The following is a 20,193-nucleotide window of genomic DNA, read 5'->3' as shown; positions in this document are numbered from 1 at the left end:
GCCACACTATTCCTGTTAATATCCCTTTCTTAATGCACTGTTGGTGGTGGGTTTTCTCTTAAGATACAGAAAAACTATCTACCAGAAATACCCTTAGTTTAGTTCCAAACCAAAATCTGCAGAGTGTGCAGAATGTAAATTAGAAGATAAATTTAGAGCTGCTCTCTTTTTGGTATTTAAAACAAACCACAAATCTTATTTATTGTAAGAAACTCTTATTAGCTTTTTTAAAATTATTTTTTTTTTTTTGTCAGTCCTGGGCCTTGGACTCAGGGCCTGAGCACTGTCCCTGGCTTCTCTTTGCTCAAGGCTAGCACTCTGCCACTTGAGTCACAACGCCACTTCTGGCCATTTTCTGTATATGTGGTGCTGGGGAATCGAACCCAGGGCTTCAAGTATACGAGGCAAGCGCTCTTGCCACTAGGCCATATCCCCAGCCCTTATTAGCTTTTTTTTTTTTTTAAAAAAAAAAAGACAGAATCTCAGTATGTAACACAAGCTGGTCTGGAACTTGAGATCCTCCTGCTTCAGAGTCATAGGCTGGGATTACAGGAGTGCGTCACCATGCCTTCTAAAATCTTATCAGGAGAATATGTGGAACCTCCCCACCCAGTGTCCTGACACTAGAAGGGGGGACTCAGAGTCAGCAACTCAAAAACAACAAGTCTGGACATTAAGTGAATGTCTCAGCCAACATAGCCCCTGTGGGACTCACTCCCCTGTGTTTAACCAACTTGTTCAGTTGTTCTATCATTTCCTCAAAATAAAGCAAACTGCCCTGTTCCTGGGGAAAGATCACTCGGTCACAAGGGCCAGACTAGCTTCCTTCTCACAGGCTTGCAAAGGGAGTAGTGCTGGTGGCGCATGCTTATAATCCTTGTTACTCAAGAATGAGATCTGAGGATCACAGTTCAAAGCCAACCCCAGGAAAAAACGTTCTCCATCTCCAGGGAACCAGTAACAGGCCACAGTGGAGATGTGGCTCAAGTGGTAGAGTGCCAGCTGGGAGCAAAAAAAATCAAGCAAGGGCTCACACCTGTAAATCTAGCTACTCAGAAGGCTGATATTTGATCACTGTAGCTCAAAGCTAGTCCAGTCAGGAAAGTCTCTGAGACTCTTACTTCTTTCTAATTAACCACCAGAAAACCGAAGTGGAGCTGTGACTCAAAGTGGTAGAGCACTAGCCTTGATCAAAAAAGCTCAAGGATAAGCTGGGCCCAGACCCTTAGTTCAAGCCCCACAACTGACCAAAAAAAAAAAAAAAGTGAAGCAAGAGTGCAGTCACTCTGAGTTCAAGTCAAAGTACCAGCACCAAAAAAAGGGAAAACAGAAAAGGGAAAAAAAGATAAACCTTTGTGTTCAAAGTTCAATTTGGGAAAGACTGCTCTGATCCATTTTGAGGAACTTATTTCAGAAACACAACTTTCTAGTTTGGTCTTCAGTTTATTGCACAAAAAGAACTCAATGTTCCTCTTTCCCCCTGTGAATTGCACAACTAGGGCAGGCGGATCTCCCCAGCCGGGCTCTGGGTCTCCCCGGAAGCCGGCCCCATCCTGATTCCAACAAAAGCCTTTGGTGACACCTTGTGGACAAGTTTGAGATTGCAGCCCGGACTATGCTGGAGATGGGGACACTGAGTGCCCACTTGGCTTGGGCGTACCCCAATGTGCGAGGAAGGAAAGGGAGGGGAGGAGGAGGTGAGCCTACCCAGGGGTGCAGCGATGTGCAGGGCCCAGGCCTGCAAACTTCCTGGCCACCCCAGCAGTGGCTGAGGGTCTTGTGGGGTGGCTGGAGCCTCACTGAAGCAGCTCATCAGCTGACACCTATATGGTATTCGGTGGCATCTGACACCTAGCACCACACAAGCTCGTGACACTGGCTGCCAGGCACCTGACAGGAGTGGATCCTGCCCACCTGTCAGATAGGTGCTCCACCACCTGAGCCACGCACACCAGCTCTATTTGCTTTAGTTACTTTTCAAATAAGGCCTTGCATTTATGCTCACAGAAGACCCGGACCTTGATACACCTATTTACACTTCCAGGTAGCTGTGATGCAGGTACATGCCACCATACCCAGCCTTTTACTGGCTGAGATGGGGTCTATGACCCTTCTCAAGTAACCAGGATTACAGGCATAAGCCACCGTGCCCAGCCAAGTAAATGCATTCTTATTTTTTTTGTGCCAGTCCTGGGGCTTGAACTCAGGGCCTAGACACTGTCCCTGAGCCTTTTGGTTCGCTACCCCCTTAAGCCACAGCTCCCAGCCTGCTAAACGGCAAGGATTACAGGTGTGAGCTATAGAAGACTTTTATTAGCCTGTGTTTGACTGCGGCCCCTCACCTGAGGCCAGGTATGGATTTCGCCTTTGCAATGTCAATATGGAGGTTGCAGAACCTTCCATGTGGTGCATTTCAGATTCTGACTTTGCAGCCCATGGCCCCGCTGTCCAGGTGGCCCAAGGGTGGGTGCGCTCTCTGGTAACAGAATCTGTACTTCCCATTTCCCTCATTTTACAATAGTAAACTGCGGGGCTGGGCATGTGACTTAGTGGTAGAGTGCTTGCCTTGCACACATGAAGCCCTGGGTTCGATTCCTCAGCACCACAGAAACAGAAAAAGCCGGAAGTGGTGCTGTGGCTCAAGTGGTAGAATGCTAGCCTTGAGCAAAAAAAAGCCCAGGGACAGTGCCCAGGTCCTGAGTTCAAGCACAGCACTGGCAAAAAATAAAACAGAATAGCAAGCCAGGAGCTGGTGGCTCACCCCTGTAATCCTTGCTACACAAGGCTGAGTCTGAGGATCGTGGTTTGAAGCCAGCAAGGGCAGAAAAGTCCTGTGAGACTATCATCTCCAATTAACCACTCAAAACAAAACAAAAAAAAAGTGGCATTGTGCTTCAGAGTGGTAAAGTGCTAGCCTAGAACAAAAGAGCTCAGGGACAGTGCCCAGACCCAGTTCAAGCCCCATTACTGACAAAAAATAAACAAATTAAAATAGCAAGTTGCTATAAAGAAATAACAAGAGGTAAAAGTTTTATTAATCCATTCTATGTGGTTCGTTACCCATTACCATTTCAGCCTGCAAACACATTTATGACAACCAGAGCAGTTTATTCCAAGTCCAGAAGCCAATGGGTTTTCAGTGTGGATTCTGCTCAGGGTAGATATGAAAATTCCCGAGGAGGCCCTGGAGCAGTATGCAGCTCACAAAAATAAAGGCATGGAATGCATCCATACATCCATATTCCTTAACTGTACTCCAGGTTTCTAGCGACCACAGCGAGTCTGTCTTAGGAGCTGCACCCAGGCAGGATGGCAGAGGGCCAGGACAGCAGCTGGTCCATGTGTGTCCGCCGGTGAGTTGTAGCCATCTATGGCAGTGGCCTGGTGCTGGGGTATGGGTACCAGTGCTCAAGAAGCCCGGGCTTAGGACAATGCCACCAGCTAACAGCACATGACAGTCAGCGGTCTACACTAGAAGCTGAAAACACCCCATGGGCGAGACTGCCAAGAAACTGAAAAGGAAAGCAGATGCTGTGTGTGTGTGTGTGTGCGCACACGCGCGCGCACGCACATGCGTGTGTGCCAATCCTAGGGCTTCAACTCAGGGTATGGGTACTGTCCTCGAACTTCCTTTATTCAAGGATAACGCTCTACCAAGTGAACCACAGCTCCACTTCCAGCTTTTTTTTGTAATTTGCTGGAGATAAGAATCTCACAGGGGCTAGGAATATGGCCTAGTGGCAACAGTGCTTGCCTTATATACAGGAAGCCCTGGGTTTGATTCCCCAGCACCACATATATAGAAAACAGCCAGAAGTGGCACTGTGGTTCAAGTGGTAGCGTGCTAGCCTTGAGCAATAAGAAGCCAGGGACAGTGCTCAGGCCCTGAGTCCAAGGCCCAGGACTGGCAAAAAAAAAAAAAAAAAGAAAAAAAAATCTCACAAATTTTTCTGCTGAGGCTGGCTTCGAACTGTGATCCTCAGATCTTAGCCACCAGTGCGCAGTGGGCCTTGCACTCTTGCTTGGCTTTTTAAAAAACTCAGATGGTGCTCTATCACTTGAACCATGATTTTTGGTGGTTATGCTGAAGATGGGGGGCGGGTGTATCTCAGACTTTTCTGCCTATGCTGGCTTTAAATTGTGGTGCTCAGGTCTCAGCTTCCTGAGTAGTTAGGATTACAGGCATGAGCCACGGTGCCCAGATTGAATAGCTTTCTAATGTCTGTTCTACCAGAAGGTTTCTATTTCAGACTGCGAGAAGCTGGAGGAGGTGAGCGGAGCAAGGCATGCTGGCATCAGCGCTTTACCTTCCACCTGAAAGGGAGCAGAGCACTGATCACAACCACGGCAGAGTGCTGGGCCACACCTCAGGTCCCGGAGCCCACGCTGGTCGCTCCAGAAGCAGCGCCAGCACCCCAGCCTGACGCTACCTGGCCTGAAATTGATGGTGTATAACCGGGAGGCCTGCACCGCCCTTCCCCATGGAAGCATGCTGTGCCATGGGGTCCTAGGGTCTATACAAGTGTACTACACTACTGGGCTCAGAGCAGCACCACATGGGCACAGTACCTGAGTCGCTGGGCCAGCCAGCTGGAGGATGGGGTGTCCACGGAGGCCAGTCTTTTACACTCAGCAGCTGTGGTTGCTGAACACCTACACAGCCAGATGTGCATGGAAGTGGAAAAAAAGAACAGCAAGGCCCACAGCACTCAGTCACCCACTGGCCACCAGGGGCCCCATCCCATGGCTGATGCCCCCCACCTGCAACACATGCCACACACCCAGAAGCAATCGCAGGAGCTCCCCAACTTTCTTTTATTAAACTCCAGCCCCACAGTGGAGAGCAGGTCTGGCACTGCCAGGGGCCCCCGCTCACCCAGCTCTGCCGGCAGAGCCGCCCCGGGGGCTGCAGCCGTGGTCCAGAGGGTGCCGGTGCTGGATGCAGAAGTTGTGCTGGCACTGAGTGCACGGCAGCTGCAGCATCTCCTTCCTCCTGCAGCCTGCCCAGGAGCAGCGGTGCGCAAAGACCTGCGAGCCAAGGGGCCTCCATGAGCCAGGGTGAGAGCCAGGTGCTGCGGCTCCTGCCTGCCACCCCAGCTGCTCAGGAGGCTGAGGCCTGATGATCGCAGTTTACAACCAGCCAGAGCACTGAAGCCAGAAGTAGAACTGTGGCTCAAGTGGTAGAGCACTGGCCCTGAGCAAAAAAGAATCTTAGGGACAATGCCCAGGCCCTGAGCTCAAGCCCAGGACAGGAAATTAAAAAGAATAAAAAGAAAAGAGCGGCTGGGAATATGGCCTAGTGGCAAGACACTTGCCTCATATACATGAAGCCCTGGGTTTGATTCCCCAGCACCACATATATAGAAAATGGCCACAAGTGGCGCTGTGGCTCAAGTGGCAGAGTGCTAGCCTTGAGCAAAAAGAAGCCAGAGACAGTGCTCAGGCCCTGAGTCCAAGCCCCATGACTGGCAAAAAAAAATGAAATAAAATAAAGATGGGGAGGAAATAGCTTCATTTAAGAAAAAAAAAAAAAAAAGCTCCAGACCCCGGACAATGAGTGAGGGTGGGTGGGGCAAAGGAAGCCCAGGCAGAGCTGGGGACAGCTGCGTGGCAGCCCCACTCACAACTCCCAAGGGGCAAACTGCCACCAGGAGCCAGGGGCACGGGACCACTGCTTGAGAAGGCGCTGCAGATGTGCCTGAACGGGACCCACCAGCCCAGGCCCTGGAGACATGGCAGTGGCGAGTTCGGGTACTGCAGGATCCAGGAGCATGCCCCCGTAGCACAGGTAGGAATGACCCAAGAGACCCAGAGTTAGGGCCTCCTGACATGCTAGGAAGATGACCAACTCCCTTCCTGGATCCTAGACAAGCTTGAAGGGTAAATGTGGCTTGACACGAGGGTTCTAGAAAGCCTCATTACCTCTCTGCCTCCAGAGAAACCATGCAGACCCCTTAGAAAGGAGGAGACCCCAAACTCAGGCCCCCAGGGTCTTGGATCTCTGCTTCCCTAGCTGAAAACTGACTCCGTGCACAGGCCTCTCAGTGGCACTCCACTGCCGGTGGTTACAGCTCTGCCTTGCCTGCACTCAGGATCTGCTTACCTTCTCTCCCGGCGCAGCACGGCGCGCGCAGTCTCTGTCCATGTGCTCGCTGACCACCACGTCTGGCAGCTCCCCCTTCTTTACCGGGACTGGGGTGTTACAGAGAGGACACACAGGGACACGAACATCCTACATGAGGAACAGGACACAGCTGGGATCCCACCAGACCTCACACGAGAAAATAAAGCACAGTGCATGTAGATACAACCAGGCCCAGAGCTGGCGGCTCACACATGGCATCCTACTCAGGAGGCTGAGACCTGAGGATCGGGGTTCAAAGCCAGCCCAGGCAAGAAAAGTCTGTGAGAGTCCTATCTCCAATTAACTACCAGGAAACCAGAAGTGGCACTGTGGCTCAAAATAGTAGAGCCCTAACCTTGAGCGAAAGAGAGCTCAGGGACAGTGCCCAGGCCCCGAGTTCAAGCCCTACAACCAATAGAAAAAAAAAAAAGATACAAGACAAGGTCCAGGGGAGGGGAGGTCTGGGGACCTGGAGGCGCTTGCATGTGAAGGGGAAGGGCCCTAGGGTGAGCACCTTAAGAAGCGTGTGGCATGAGTGGGCAGCTCAGGATAGCAGGGCTGTGTCCCCTTCACACCGCCCAAGATGCCGGGTCCTCCCTCATGTGCCAGCCACCTCTGATCCTTTGTGACACTCCATGCAGACATGTCACCACCATCCACTGCCAGCCCCACATATGGGCTCTGGAGGAAGTGTTGGGGACCCCAGCAGCAGGGCCAGTCGCACAGGCTTGGCTGCATGTGGAGCTGGCAGCGCCCTGCAGCTGGCACGTCTACCCATGGAGGAGTAAACTATCTCCATTGGCGGCTCCATACCTGCTGGGGCAAAGAGGCCACACCATGGCCAGCCCCAGTAACAGCATGTGGCGCCAGGTCATCTACCCTGTGCATCACCCAGCAATCACGGAGGCCAGCCGGGTGTCCCAGTACATGTGCTGTGTGGAATGGCCGGAACCGTACACTGACGCAGCTCAATCTGTGCAGCAGCAGGCCAAGCCTGGATGCCACTGTCGTAGCTTGGAAAACCCAGTCCTCCCTACATCCCCCTACAGGTGTTTTTTTTTTGGAGGGGAGAGGGGCATGGTACTGGGGCTTGATTTCAGGGCCTGAGCACTGTTCCTTAGCTTCTTTGTCAAAACAAGCACTCTACCACTGGAATCACAGCTCCACTTCTGGCTTTTTGGTGGTTAACTGGAGATGAGAATCTCAGATTTTCCTGCCCAGGCTGACTTCAAACCGCCATCCTCAGATCTCAGTCCCCTGAGTAGCTAAAATTACAGGGGTGAGCCACAGGTGCCGGTTTGTTCCCTTAAAAAAAAAATGGGACTGGGAGTTGAACCCAGTTGTCAGCAGTACTAGACAAATGCTCAACCAAGCCACACCCACAACTCCCTTTTTAAATTTTAAGTCTTGCTATATGCCCCAGGCTATATAACCTTCCTGCCTTAGTCTCCAGCATGGCTGGGATTATAGGCATGTGACACAAAATGTGGCTTAAAAAAAAACAACCCTCAAGTCTTCCTTACTTACTCTTGACAGACACTTATCTGGTTTCTAAGCGAGCCTGTCTCTCATTTGCAAATCCATTCTGCACCTACATAAAAACTACTGATTATAGCCTCATTCATGATTTTAACTCAGCCACTAACATTTTTTTTTTTTTTTTTGGCCAGTCCTGGGCCTTGGACTCAGGGCCTGAGCACTGTCCCTGGCTTCTTCCCGCTCAAGGCTAGCACTCTGCCACTTGGGCCACAGCGCCGCTTCTGGCCGTTTTCTGTATATGTGGTGCTGGGGAATCGAACCTAGGGCCTCGTGTATCCGAGGCAGGCACTCTTGCCACTAGGCTATATCCCCAGCCCAACATTTTTGTTTTTTTACCAATCCTGGGTCTTGAACTCAGGGTCTGAGCACCGTCCCTGCCTTCATTTTTTGCTCAAGGCTAGCACTCCACAGTGCCACTTCTGGCTTTTTCTGTTTATGTAATGCTCAGGAATCAAACCCAGGGCTTTATGCATGCTATAGAGACAAGCACTCTAACTACTAACCCACATTCCCAGCCCTCACAGTAACAATTTGACACCAGGTGTCTTTGAAAACAAAATCTCAGTAGCTGCAGAGTCCTGTTGCCCAAAAGAAGTCCCTCAATGGTGGACAGTGTCCCTATCTGTGCGTGCAACATGGCATGGCAGGCCATGTGCAGCATGGAACACTGGAGACACAGTGTGGCTAGAAAACTGGGAGCTGTTGACTGTTTGAATTTTTGCAGTGCTGGAGATCAGAACCAAAGCCTTGGGCAAATTAAATGAACATTTTACCCCAGGACCCACTCCATCCCCCTGGATTTTATAATTTTCAGAAGACTAAATGGCACCTGGGGCCAGCGAAGCCCAAACTGGACAGTGCAGACTAGACGTTCTGAAGAGAGGACAATGAATTACCTTCTTGAATGAAAAGGGACATGCATGGGCAGCACAGGTAAAATGATCTTTACAGAAATCTTGTTTACATGCATCACATTTTAGTGGTAGAAAATCTAAAAAACAAACCAAACAAAGTCTCTTAAGGATGAGAACAAAAGACTCAATTATATGTAGGTCACAGTAAATAGGTAATTAATTAATCACCTCCACTTAGTGCTTCATTCACACCTGCAATGAATGTGTCCCAGAACTGCCATACACAAGACGAGAGGAGGACTTTGCAGGAAGAACCTACAAAGCTGCCTTTTCCACACAGATCCCACTTCATGAGACACCACAATTATTTCAGCAACACATCTGGACCCCCTTGGCCCTGGTGGCCAGCCTAGTGCCTGGCCTTAGAGGACACTAGCAATGGTGACCAAGCCCTGCACCCAAGCAGAGTCCCAATACCTATGAGAAGCCACAAAGGCCAAGTGCAGCAATCAGCTCATGAAGGTAACAGCCAGACTGTCCTACACAGCAGCCAACAAAACACAATTTTCTACTAAAACTGTGTGCAATGTGCTCACCTAGTTGCTTGCAAGTCTTCTCAGAGCAATGCTTTCCCAAGTCAGGAAACTCCATTGTGCAGTGTTCAAAACACAGGTGGCAATAAGATATCACCTATTGAGAATATGAAAGGAAGAGAACAGCAATGAGGGCTGAGTTAGACTTAGCACTTACCACTAACAAGGGAGTCATTTATCCACACCCTTGGTAAGAGCATTACTCATCCAAGTCAGCTGCCCCTGCCATGTCCCCTGCTTAGTACTGGGGTTGGGATGCAGGGCCTGAGCACTGCCCAGAGATAAGAATCACATGGATTTCCCTGCCTGGACTGGCTTCTAATAATTATTCTCAGATCTCAGCCTCCTGAGTAGTTAGGATTACAGGAGTAAGCCACTGTGCCCAGAATCCTGGGCTCTAAGACTCAAGTATCATAAATCTTGGTGGCTTTCAAAAAAAAGGGGGGGGGGCTGGGAATATGGCCTAGTGGTAAAGTGCTCACCTCATATACATGAAGCCCTGGGTTCGTTTCCTCAGCACCACATACATAGAAAAAAGGTGGAAGTGTCACTGTGGCTCAAGTGGCAGAGTGCTAGCCTTGAGCAAAAAGAAGCCAGGGGCAATGCTCAGGCCCTGAGTCCACGCCCCAGGACTGGCAACAAAAACAAAACAAATAAACAAAAAAAGGGGGGGGGGTAGAAGTTTTAGCACAACTACCAAGTCATTGGAGAGATGGGCTGCTTTTTTTTTTTTTTAACAAATGTTAATCCCTAATTTATGAAGCCTGCTTTGACTTGGGAATTGCATTAAACCACAGTTCATATACTGAAAGGGGTCCTGTTCAATATCCAATTCACATAGCTACAATGTCAGTGGCTTGTTTTTGGCCAGTCCTGGGGTTTTAACTCAGAGCCTGGGCACCATTCCTAAGCTTCTTTTTGCTCAAGGCTAACACTCTACCACCTGAGCCACAGCACTGCTTCCAGCCTTTTCTGATTGGGTGGCACTGAGAAATGGAACCCAGGGCTTCATGCATGCGAGGCAAACACTCTACCTCTAAGCTACATTCCCAGCCCCTCAGTGGCTTTTAAATCCCAGTTTCACCTACTGCCTATACTTGTTGACAGAAACAAAATAATGTCTCCAGGTAATCACATTAGATGAGTTACACTCTCTGGAGATTTTGTTTGGTCCCTAGCCTGTCCCTCCCTCCCTCATGCAATTATTTGAGGTTTTTGTTGTTTTTTTTGCCAGTCCTGGGGTTTGGGACTCAGGGCCCAAGCACTGTCCCTTGCTTCTTTTTGCTCAAAAGGCTAGCACTCTACCTCTTGAGCCACAGTGCCACTTCTGGCCTTTTCTGTTTATGTGGTGCTGAGGAACTGAACCCAAGGCTTCATGCATGCTAGGCAAGCACTCTACAACTAAACTACATTCCCAGCCCAATTTGAGTTTTATTATGAGCAATTCGCCTTAATGACATAAAGCAAGAGTTGGTTAGGGAGAAGTGCCAGGAGTTAACTCATCACAGCTACAAGTAGAAAGGAATGACCATCCACACAGCAACCACAAGGTCCCCTCCATCACCTAGCACCCACTAAAACTCCTGTCCTTTCCACAAATACTTCCCAAGCCAGGGGTGGTATCTTTTCCAGATCTTCCCATCAGATAGCTCCACTATTCTGGACCCGCCCTCCTAAGCTGTCCTTTGGAATCTCTGGCCCCCAGTAACATCTACCCAGACTGTTAGGACTGGTTTAAAATTCCACTTCTCTCAGAAGGGTCATCCCTAATAACCCTCTTGATAAGCTCCATGAAAAAGCCCACCTTCAACTCCTGTTTAGGGCAGATTTTAGCAGAGTAGCCAATCTAGTATCTCCTGGGGGACCTGTCCTGGGTTTGAACTCAGGGTTTATGTGCTGTCCCTTGGCTTTTTTTGCTCAAGGTTAGAGCTCTACCACTTGAGCCACAGTCCCACTTGTGAAATTTTGCTGGTTAAGTGGAGTCTCATTGGGCCAGGAATGTGGCTTTTAGTGGTAGAGTGCTTGCCTAGTGTGCATGAAGCCCTGGGTTTGATTCGTTCAGTACCACACCAACAGAAAAAGCAGGAAGTGATGTTGTGGCTCAAGTGCTAGCCTTAAGAAAAAGAAACCCAAGGCCTGTGCCCAGGCCCTGAGCTCAAACCCCGGGACTGGCAAAAAAAAGAAAAGAAAAAAAAGTCTCACGAACAGGCTGGCTTCGAACCGCGATCCTTAGATCTCATCTTCCTGAGGTAGCTGGGATTACAGGCGTGACCACCGGGGCCTGTCCCCAGAATGTTTTCGAGAAAGTTCGTGGAACTGCCTGGAAGCTGGCATCAGACTTCACGCGATCTCGCTCCTCCCTGAGTAGTCTGTGTCTGGACACGGTCACCGTGCTGTGCCAGTGCCCCCTCCCCACAGGCAGAGGGCCGCCGCGACCCCTTGGACCCGCCAACCCTGACCCCCAGCCCCCGGCCGGCTTTGGCTCCGACCCGCAACGAACCAACCCCTTACCTGTCTCTGGTCACAACGACCCAGGCAGTGGCAGGACCCGACGGACTGTAAAGGTAAAAAAGCGGGTATCCCTTTCCGCGGCTACCCTGGGGAGGAGGATAAGGTGGCAGGAACGAAGGCGCCGGAGCCACTCGGTATCCAAGACCCGCCTGTACCCACAGAAAACGCAGAATCATAGCGTCCGGAAGCCCTCGCCATTTATCCACAGTCAGAACCGCGCGCCCTGGGCGTTCCTGGCGCGCCTGGATGACGTCACCCACAAATAGCCCAATCGCGCGGCGCCGCGGCCCGACAGCTCCGGCGCGCTCTTCGTGTCATCGTCCATCTGTCCAATCCCGACGCGCCGTACCCCGCCCACTCCTCGCTCTCCGCCCCTCTTCTGGAATAGCGGTCAGCTTCGCTCCGGGCTTGACCTGAGTCACGGTGAGGCAGCTTTGTGCGGGCCCCGAGTGACCCAGCTCTGAGCTGTCCTCTGAGGCCTTGGGGTGTCTTTAGGGTGGGAATGCACTGAGGCTGGGGGAGACTAACGCCTGGGATGGAGGCCAGGTGACTGAATCCGAGGGCCAAATCATTCTGAAGGGAGGCTGGGAGCTGAGGGTTCGAAGCCAGACTGGACAGGAAAGGCCGTGAGACTCCTATTTCCAATTAACCAGCCTCCCCCACCCCCCGCCAAAGAAAATGCCAGAAGTGGAGCTGGGGCTCAAGTGGTAGACCACCTGCCCAGCAAGTGTGAGGCCCTGAGTTCAAACCCCAGTATTAGGCTGGGCACTGACGGCTCACGCCCATAATCCTAATTACTCTGGAGGTTGAGATCTGAGGATCGTGGTTTGAAGGGAGCCCACAAGGAAAGTCTGTGAGACACTTATTTCATTAGCCACCAAAAGAGCCAGGAGTGGAACTATGGCGCAAGCGGTAGATAGCCAACCTTGAGCACAAAAACTCAAGAATGGCACCCAGACCCTGAGTTCAAGCCTCAGGACCAACACACACACACACACACACAATAAACTCTAGAAGATTGTATGGCAACTATTGTCAGCCTGTGATGGATAAAGGCTCCTGGCAGCTTTTGTGCAAGAGTACAGCTTCTGAGATTCCCCATGTGGGAAGAATCTCAAGGTGTCTCACAAGCTAAAAGTTTCAGCAAGGGTTACTTCAGTGTTGTTACCAGAAATTGAGCTCAGGTTATCCATCTTGATGCTTGGGGTCCACCATAAGGAGAATTCAGCTAAGACCCAGGTAGTGGAAATGATTGGAAAGTTTACTAGGGAAAGAAAGGAAGAGAAAGATGATTTAGCACAATGGCACTTAACATAACCTTTGCCCATCTTCAGGAAGTAGGAGGAATAGGGGTCAGAGGTTAAAAGGTGTGCAGAGCTAAATAGTCCCAGGCCTCAGGCAAGTTCAGAGAGAGTCAGGTGGCATCAAGTTATCTAACATAGGATTGCTTTTTTGCTTGTTTCCAAAATGGCTACAGGAGAGAAAAGGCTCAGCACCAGAGTTCAGATGCTAAATGGAAGAATGTTGGATGTGTAGTCTTTTTCACGGGTCCAAGTCAGAAGTGCATGTGTCTCAGGGAAGAAATGTAAAAAAAAAAAAATCAGCATTGAACAGGAGATGGTTTCAAATCAACCTGGGCAGACAAATCCATGAGACTCATATCTCCAATTAACCAGCAAAAAGCTGGAAGTGGAGGTGTGGCTCAGATGGTAGAGAACCAGCCATGATCAAAAATGCAAAGGGAGAACCTGAAATTCTGAGTTCAAGCCCCAGTACCAGCACAGTCAAGTCAATCAAAGAATAATAGACTGGCCTAATCAATGGAGAATGAGCTACCTAAGAACTTAGGAGGGAGGGAAATGGACAGATGATACTTTATTTGTCTGGAATGCCTGCAAATGGAGTTGGGAACTGTGTTGGGCTTAAGGTAAGGAGCCACCAGCACCTGAACAATGGTCCCAGCAGTCAGAATGACATGGAGTACAGAGCCATGGGTGAAAAGCCATGTGTGCACCTAAAAGATGAGCTCAGTGTGTTCCCCATCTAGCCAGGATAAACATGATTTTCCTCTTCCCACTTCCCATAAGACAGTCTCTCCTTAGCTTGGACACACAGTCAATATTACCTTTCCATTTATAATTCATGTCCTCCGCAAATATTTATAGGGTGTGTGCTATGTGCCCACCGCCCTGCCCAGCTTTAAGAAAACATGACAGAAGGTTATGATGGCCCCTGTCTTTCCTCTGGACCTTATAGTTTTGTGCAAAAGAAAAGGTCTGGGAAATCTGGACAGTGGGTACAAGTGATGTATTTCTGAGGCTATGGGACAGAGTTTGGTGCTGCTACTGAATTCAGAGTAAACATTTCCAGAGTGAAACTGAAATCATATGGTATCTGTTGAGCCTTGAAGATTGGAAACTAGACTGGGTTGAGAGAGAGTTATGGACTTGAGGGGATGTCATAGTTGGCTGTGTATGCATAGGACCTCTTCTCTCTCTCTCTCTCTCTCTCTCTCTCTCTCTCTCTCTCTCTCTCTCTCTCTCTCTCTCTCTCTTTCTCTTTCTCTCTCTCTCCTCTCCCCCTCCCTCTGTCTCTCATGGAGCTTGAACTGGGGCCTGGGCACTATTCCTGAGCTCTTTTCCTCAAGGCTAGCACTCCACCACTTTGAGCCACAGCACCACTTCCATTTTTCTGGTGGTTCATTGGAGATAAGAGTTTCACAGACTTTCCTGCCCCAGCTGGCTTCGAACCCCAATCCTCACTGAGTAGCTAGGATGACAGGTGTGAGCCACCAGTTCCCGGCTCTATAGGACTTCTGATGACAAGTGACAAGAGGCCAACTCAAAAGAGGTTTGGCCCAATGGGACAGCTGGGCTCTGCTCCTGGACTTCAGGTGTGCCTGGATCCAGGAACTCACTGAGGTCTTTGTTACCCGTGCATGTATGTTCAGCCTCTCCTGCTGCCCTGAGGCCCTCAGTGTCACTGCTGGCAGCTCATCACTGTCCCCCATCATCTGAGGACTGTCATTATCTTGAGAAGCATTCAGGGTGACTGCTATAATCCCACCTGGGACCTTTTGAGAGTGGACGCAGGTGCTAGTAATGATTTTGTCAGAGCAATCAGGGTGACATGGAATCTGGGAAGGCAGCACAAAGTGTCACCAGAATCCTAAGTGGCTTTGATGTGAGTTCTGATGTTTCCCCCCCACACCCCCGCCAAGTCACATAAAATAGGGAACAGGCCGACTGCTGGTGACTTGCCTATAATTCTAGCTACTCAGGAGACTGAGATTGGAGAATCAGGGTTCAAAGCAGCCCAGGCAGAGAAATTCATAAGACTTTTATTTCTACTAAACCACCAAAAAGTTGGAAGTAGAGCTGTGGCTCAGGTGACAGAACACTAGCCTTGAGTGAAAAAGCCAAGCAAGAGAGCAAGGCCCTGAGTTCAAATCCCAATACTGGCACCAAAAAAATAGCAGTGTGTGTGGAAATAGTAATAAATAAAATGACCTTGGTAGCTGAGCATTGGTGGCTTACGCCTGTAATCCCAGCTACTCAGGAAGCTGAGATCTGAGGATCATGGTTCAAAGCAAGCCTGGGCAGAGAAGTCCTTGTGAGACTCTTATCTCTAATTAATCACTCAAAAAAATAAAGGTAGTAGAGCTGTGGCTCAAAAACAGTTCAGCTGCCCCCCCCCCAGACTGGCAAAAACAAAAACAACAAAAACTTTGGAATGTAAAGATGGGCTGTGCAGTGGCCTTGTCTGCCAGCTAATTTGAAAAACATCCAGTTGCTGTCTAGGAATAGGGAATCCATACACTTTATGAGTATAGGAGTGGATGCTAAGGCTGGGAATGTGGCCTAGTGGTAGAATGCTTGTCTAGTATTCATGAAGCCCCGGGTTCAATTCCTCAGTACCACATAAACAGAAAAAGCCAGAAGTGGTACTGTGGCTGAAGTGGTAGAGTGCTAGCCGTGAGCAAAAAGAAGCTCAGGGACAGTGCCCAGGCCCTGAGTTCAAACCCCAGGACTGGCAAAAAAAGAAAGACTGGACTGTCCTCACTCTCCCAACTTCCTGAGTGGGGTGTGGAAGCATGAGGTGAGCTGTGTGCATTTACCAACAGCTGAAAACTTCCATAGTGTGTGCATTGTGGTCATTTTTGGTCATTACTCATGTTTGAACTCAGGGCCTCATGCTAGCTCTACCACTTGAGCCATGCCCTTAGTGCTTATGCTTATATATTTTTTGGTGACCCTACAGGGCTTGAAATCAGGGCCTGTGCACTATCCCTTTGCATTTCTGACTTTTTTTTCTTTTTCTTTTTCTTTTTTTTTTTTTTTTTTTTTTGGTCAGTGCTGGGGCTTGGACTCAGGGCCTGAGCGCTGTCCCTGCTTCTTTTTTGCTCAAGGCTAGCACTCTGCCACTTGAGCCACAGACCACTTCTGGCCGTTTTCTATATATGTGGTGCTGAGGAATCGAACCCAAGGCTTCATGTATATGAAGAGAGCACTCTTGCCACTAGGCCATATTCCCAGCCCCCTGACTTTTTGTTGATTAACTGGAACTAAGAATCTCACAAACTTCCCTCTGCCCTAGCTGGCTTCGAACTGGAATGCTCAGATCTCAGCCTTCTGAGTAGCTAGGATTACAGAGATGAACCACTGGGCCTCTTGCTCATATTTTGCTTTTGAGACATGTTCCTTTATCTTTGCCTGGAGGCTGGCCTTGAACTTCCAATTCTCCTATCTCCACCTCCTGAGTAGCTGAGAGTACAGGCGCGCGACACCATGCCTGGTATGCGGTTCTGATCTCAGTCCTGCTGGTCACTGCCTCAGGATCCCTCAGCCCCCTTCCTCAGAAAGAGGCAAAGAGCCATGTACTAACAATCTATGCCATTTGTCTGTTCTCTACTTTGGTTTTGTTCCTGGTGGATTCTGAATAAATAATAACCCTCCCAATTTCCCAGTGACTATGTGCGTTTGTGGCCAGGCCCCTTTGCTACCCCTCCAGTCTTAGCATTAAATATTGAAGCTCTGAGCCCTGACGGCTCCACTGTGAGGCAGCAGCAGAGGTTTGGTGGAAAGACTCCCCGCGGCTGGTTGCTAGAATTGTTCATTATTTTACTCCATGCATATTGGCGAGGACTGAACATTGTTCCTGTTCTGCATTTGTATTGGTATCAACTTGAGAGAGAATGGTGGCCTAGACATGGCCATGTTCAAAATAGGTCTTTGCTTGCTCTCTCACCCAGAGGGTGAGTAGTTCAGCTGGAGCAGAAGCGCCTGTGCGACACCAGTGTTCAAGGGTGGTCTTCGCTGGATGTTGTCATAAGTAGATAAAGCCCAAGATTCCAGCTTGCAAGCTGTCTGAAGAAGGAAAACATGCTGGCTCCTGCCTGTTATCCTAGATACTCAGGAGGCTGAGGCCTGAGGATTGCGGTTCAAAGCCAGCCAGGGCAGGAAAAGTCCCCGTGAGACTCTTATCTCCAGTAAACCACTCAAAAACCAGAAGTGGTGCTGTGGCTTGTGGTACAGCGCTAGTGAGTCTTTGAGCAAAAGACCTCAGGGACAGCACCCAGGCCTTAAGTTCAAGCCCCTGTACTGGCATTAAAAAAGAAAACCAGGACAGCTCAGCTCAGTGCCCACTGCAGTCTGGAGGAAAAGAACATTTTGCTGCCCACAGGAAGTATAGAAATGGAATGTGGGGAGTGAAGGGGGAACCCTCCAAAGACTGTCAGACTCTCCATCAAGCCCAACTAGAACCCAATCAGTGTCATGGTAAGACCCACTGCCCTGAGAACTGATTCTAAATCTCCACCACCACCACCACCCCCAGGCCAGCCTCCTAATTAAATGTCCCACATAGATTGTAATATGCACCACCATGCTCAGCTTGTTTGTGGAGATGTTTTGCAGCCCTTTTGCCTTGCTAGCCTCAAAGCTCAACTCTCCCAATCTCAGCCTTCCAAGTAGCTGGCATTGCAGGCATGAGCCTCCATGCCTGCCTGGCTCTGGAATCTTTGAAGAAAACAGAAGTAGCTATAGTCTTGGAGAGTTTGAAAGGCGAGAAGGGTCTGCTCCTGGTCATTTCTATACACTTTGTTTTTCCATACCAGGAATCATCTTCTCTTTTTGTGGTGACTGCGAAGCCCCAGGCTGCTGATCTGAGCCCCATTGGTTTGGCTGTTCCCATAGTGCTGGGTTCCATGGTGGATTTCGCTGGAAGGAGAAGAAGCAGGAAGGGATGGGGTGAGGCTGGCACTGGGGGTGGGAGGCAGGTGCACACCTCCTGGGCAGCAGCCCCTGCCAGGCCCATGGCTCCCTCCACTGTGGCCTTCCTCCTCTGCCAGCATAAACGATAGCAGAGAACAGTAATTGTAGCAATAAATTTCTAGGCCCTGACCAGAGGGCCCTGGGTCAAACAGAAGCAGCCAGACTGAGCTGACCCAGTAGGAAATGGTCCCTCCCCACCCAGCTGGCCACCTCTGGTCCCAGGCAAAGCCCCAGTGCTGGACAGCAGCCCCTGGCAAGAGCCCAGTTAGTGAGCAGCTGAATTCTGTGCGAAGGAATGAGATGGCTGTCTGTGTCTCTGGCATTGGGGATGCGCAGAGCCCAGCGGGAGAGCTGGGAGAAAGGTTTTAGGTATCTGGAGAGGAGGTGGGGTCCCAGACCACTGGCAGCACCCTGCTCCCTTGATGCTTACTCCAAGAATTCAAGGATTTGGTCAGAGATTCGGAGCTGTGCCTGGGAATGGCTCCTGGGAAGCAGAAGTCACAACCCTGTCTCTCATGCTGAAAGTTCTGGTCTGTTTGGGGGTGGGATTTCTATATAGCTATTGTTCTGGCCTTGAGCTACTGGCTCAAACCATCCTCCTGCCTGGGCCTCCTAAGTGCTGAGACTACAAGTGGCACCACTGAGTCTGGAACTTGCAGCAGTTCTTTTGGATGGGGGAGTCCACCAAGGGGCTGGGAAACACAAGGCCTAAAAACAACTTCCTGTGTTCTTCTGTGGGCCAAATTCCTTCACCCTCTGGCTAGCTATTCTATTGATGAGTTGTTTTTTGGGGGGAGTTGGTCTGTCATGGGGCTTGAACTCTGTGCCTGGGTGCCTTTTCTTTTTCCCTCAAGGCTGGTGCTTTGCCTCTTGAGCCATAGCTCCACTTCTGGTTTTCTGGTGGTTATTTGGAAATAAGAGTCTCACAGACTTTCCTTCCTAGGCTGGCTTTGAACCATGATCCTCAGATCTCAGCCTCCTGAGTAGCTAGGATGACAGGCATGAGCCACTAGTGTCCAGCTTCTTTGTTTGTTTGTTTTTAAACCATTTTTTTGCAGTGCCGGGCTTTGAATCGAGGTCCTTGACCTTAGCCAGGCGCTCTTACCACTGAGCCATGCCTCTAGCCCTTTTGCTTTATTTTAAAAATAGAATCTTTCATTTTTTGCTTGGGTTGGCCTTGAGCCAGGATCCTCCTGAGTCTGCCTCCTGAGTACCTGAGATTACAGATATAAGCCACCACACCTAGCCTGAAAGATGTTTTTTTTTTTGAGGCAGTGTCTCCTCCTGCAACCCAGACACGCCAGCCTTGAACTCCCAATCTTCCCAAATGATGCATTATACACACACACACACACACACACACACACACACACACACACACACACACACACACACCATCAGCCGGGTGCTGGTGGCTCACGGCTCACACCTGTAATCCTAGCTACTTAGGAAACTGTGATCTGAGGATCACGGTTCAAAGCCAGCCCAGGCAGAAAAGTCCGTAAGATTTATCTCTAATTAACTACCAGAAAACTGAAAGTGGAATTGTAGCTCAAAGTGGTAGAGAACCTCGAATAAAAAAGCTCAGGGACAGCACCCAGACACCGAGTTCTCTCTCTCTCTCTGTACACACACACACACACACACACACACACACACACACACACACACCACACACCTTTATGCACATATTTTCTTTAAAAAAAATTATCCAATTGCCAGGAGCTGTTGGCTCATGCCTATAATCCTAGCTACTCAGGAGACTGAGATCTGAGGATCACCCTCGGCAGAAAAGTCCCCAAGAGCCACCCAAAAGCTGAATGTGGAGCTGTAGTTCAAATGGTAGGGAGCCAATCTCGAATGAAAAAGCTAAGGGACAATGCCCAGGCCCTGAGTTCAAGTTCCAGTGTGACAACCTGCTGTAACTGGAGACAAAGCAGTAATGGAGACTGGACCTGGGGACCTGTAGCCTTCCACCAGCTTCAGACCCCAAGGTTCTATTAACCAAAGCTTTTATTGCATTTTGTATAGGGAAGTATGTGCAGAAAGTAAGGCATAAGCCTCAACAGGTGACAATATTTTGCATACAAGTGGTAGATGACTTCCTCATCTTGAGAACTAGAGCTGACCAAGAAACAACTTACAATTTGCCTCTCAGGCAGGTTAAGGTTGAATTAGCCCAACTCAGGATAGAAATCCTGAATTCCTGTTAGGTTAGGTCTGTTTGACCTTCCCAGGAAACTCAGCGTTCTGAGAGTGTGTTGGGAGAAGGCCTTCTAAACTTCCAATCTTTTGGGGTC

General features: G+C 49.7%; 1 protein-coding gene across 3 annotated transcripts; it reads right to left on the bottom strand.

Moving 5' to 3' along the window:
• Positions 1-4,081: 4,081 nt before the first annotated feature.
• On the bottom strand, positions 4,082-11,836 carry Zfand2a (zinc finger AN1-type containing 2A). 3 transcript variants are annotated; one of them, XM_048330574.1, is made up of 7 exons: positions 11,622-11,836; positions 9,114-9,216; positions 8,560-8,654; positions 6,104-6,232; positions 4,877-5,028; positions 4,570-4,653; positions 4,082-4,314 (listed from the first exon to the last, which is right to left on the bottom strand). In XM_048330574.1, the coding sequence occupies exons 2-7, from the start codon at positions 9,166-9,168 to the stop codon at positions 4,296-4,298; spliced, it is 534 nt and encodes a 177-aa protein (XP_048186531.1). In that variant the 5' UTR covers positions 9,169-9,216; positions 11,622-11,836; the 3' UTR covers positions 4,082-4,295. The 3 variants fall into 3 exon arrangements, with proteins under 3 accessions (XP_048186531.1, XP_048186539.1, XP_048186545.1); XM_048330582.1 differs by having other exon boundaries at positions 9,114-9,207; XM_048330588.1 differs by lacking the exons at positions 9,114-9,216; positions 11,622-11,836 and having other exon boundaries at positions 6,104-6,192; positions 8,560-8,649.
• Positions 11,837-20,193: the final 8,357 nt, after the last annotated feature.

The sequence above is a fragment of the Perognathus longimembris genome, chromosome 1, assembly GCF_023159225.1.
Source record: "Perognathus longimembris pacificus isolate PPM17 chromosome 1, ASM2315922v1, whole genome shotgun sequence".
Lineage (NCBI taxonomy): Eukaryota > Metazoa > Chordata > Mammalia > Rodentia > Heteromyidae > Perognathus > Perognathus longimembris.
The sequence above is the reverse complement of the archived record's forward strand: the minus strand, read 5'-3'. Positions and strand labels throughout refer to the sequence as shown.

What these genes read in the sequence shown, in the direction of transcription:
- Zfand2a (XM_048330574.1), bottom strand. Translation starts at nt 9,168, where the DNA reads ATGGAGTTTCCTGACTTGGGAAAGCATTGCTCTGAGAAGACTTGCAAG. An exon ending in GTGCTGCGCCGGGAGAGAAG is followed by an intron (nt 5,029 to 6,103) that starts GTAAGCAGATCC and finishes CTTGGCTCGCAG; the next exon opens with GTCTTTGCGCACCGCTGCTC. An exon ending in GGCTCTGCCGGCAGAGCTGG is followed by an intron (nt 4,654 to 4,876) that starts GTGAGCGGGGGC and finishes CTGGCTGTGTAG; the next exon opens with GTGTTCAGCAACCACAGCTG.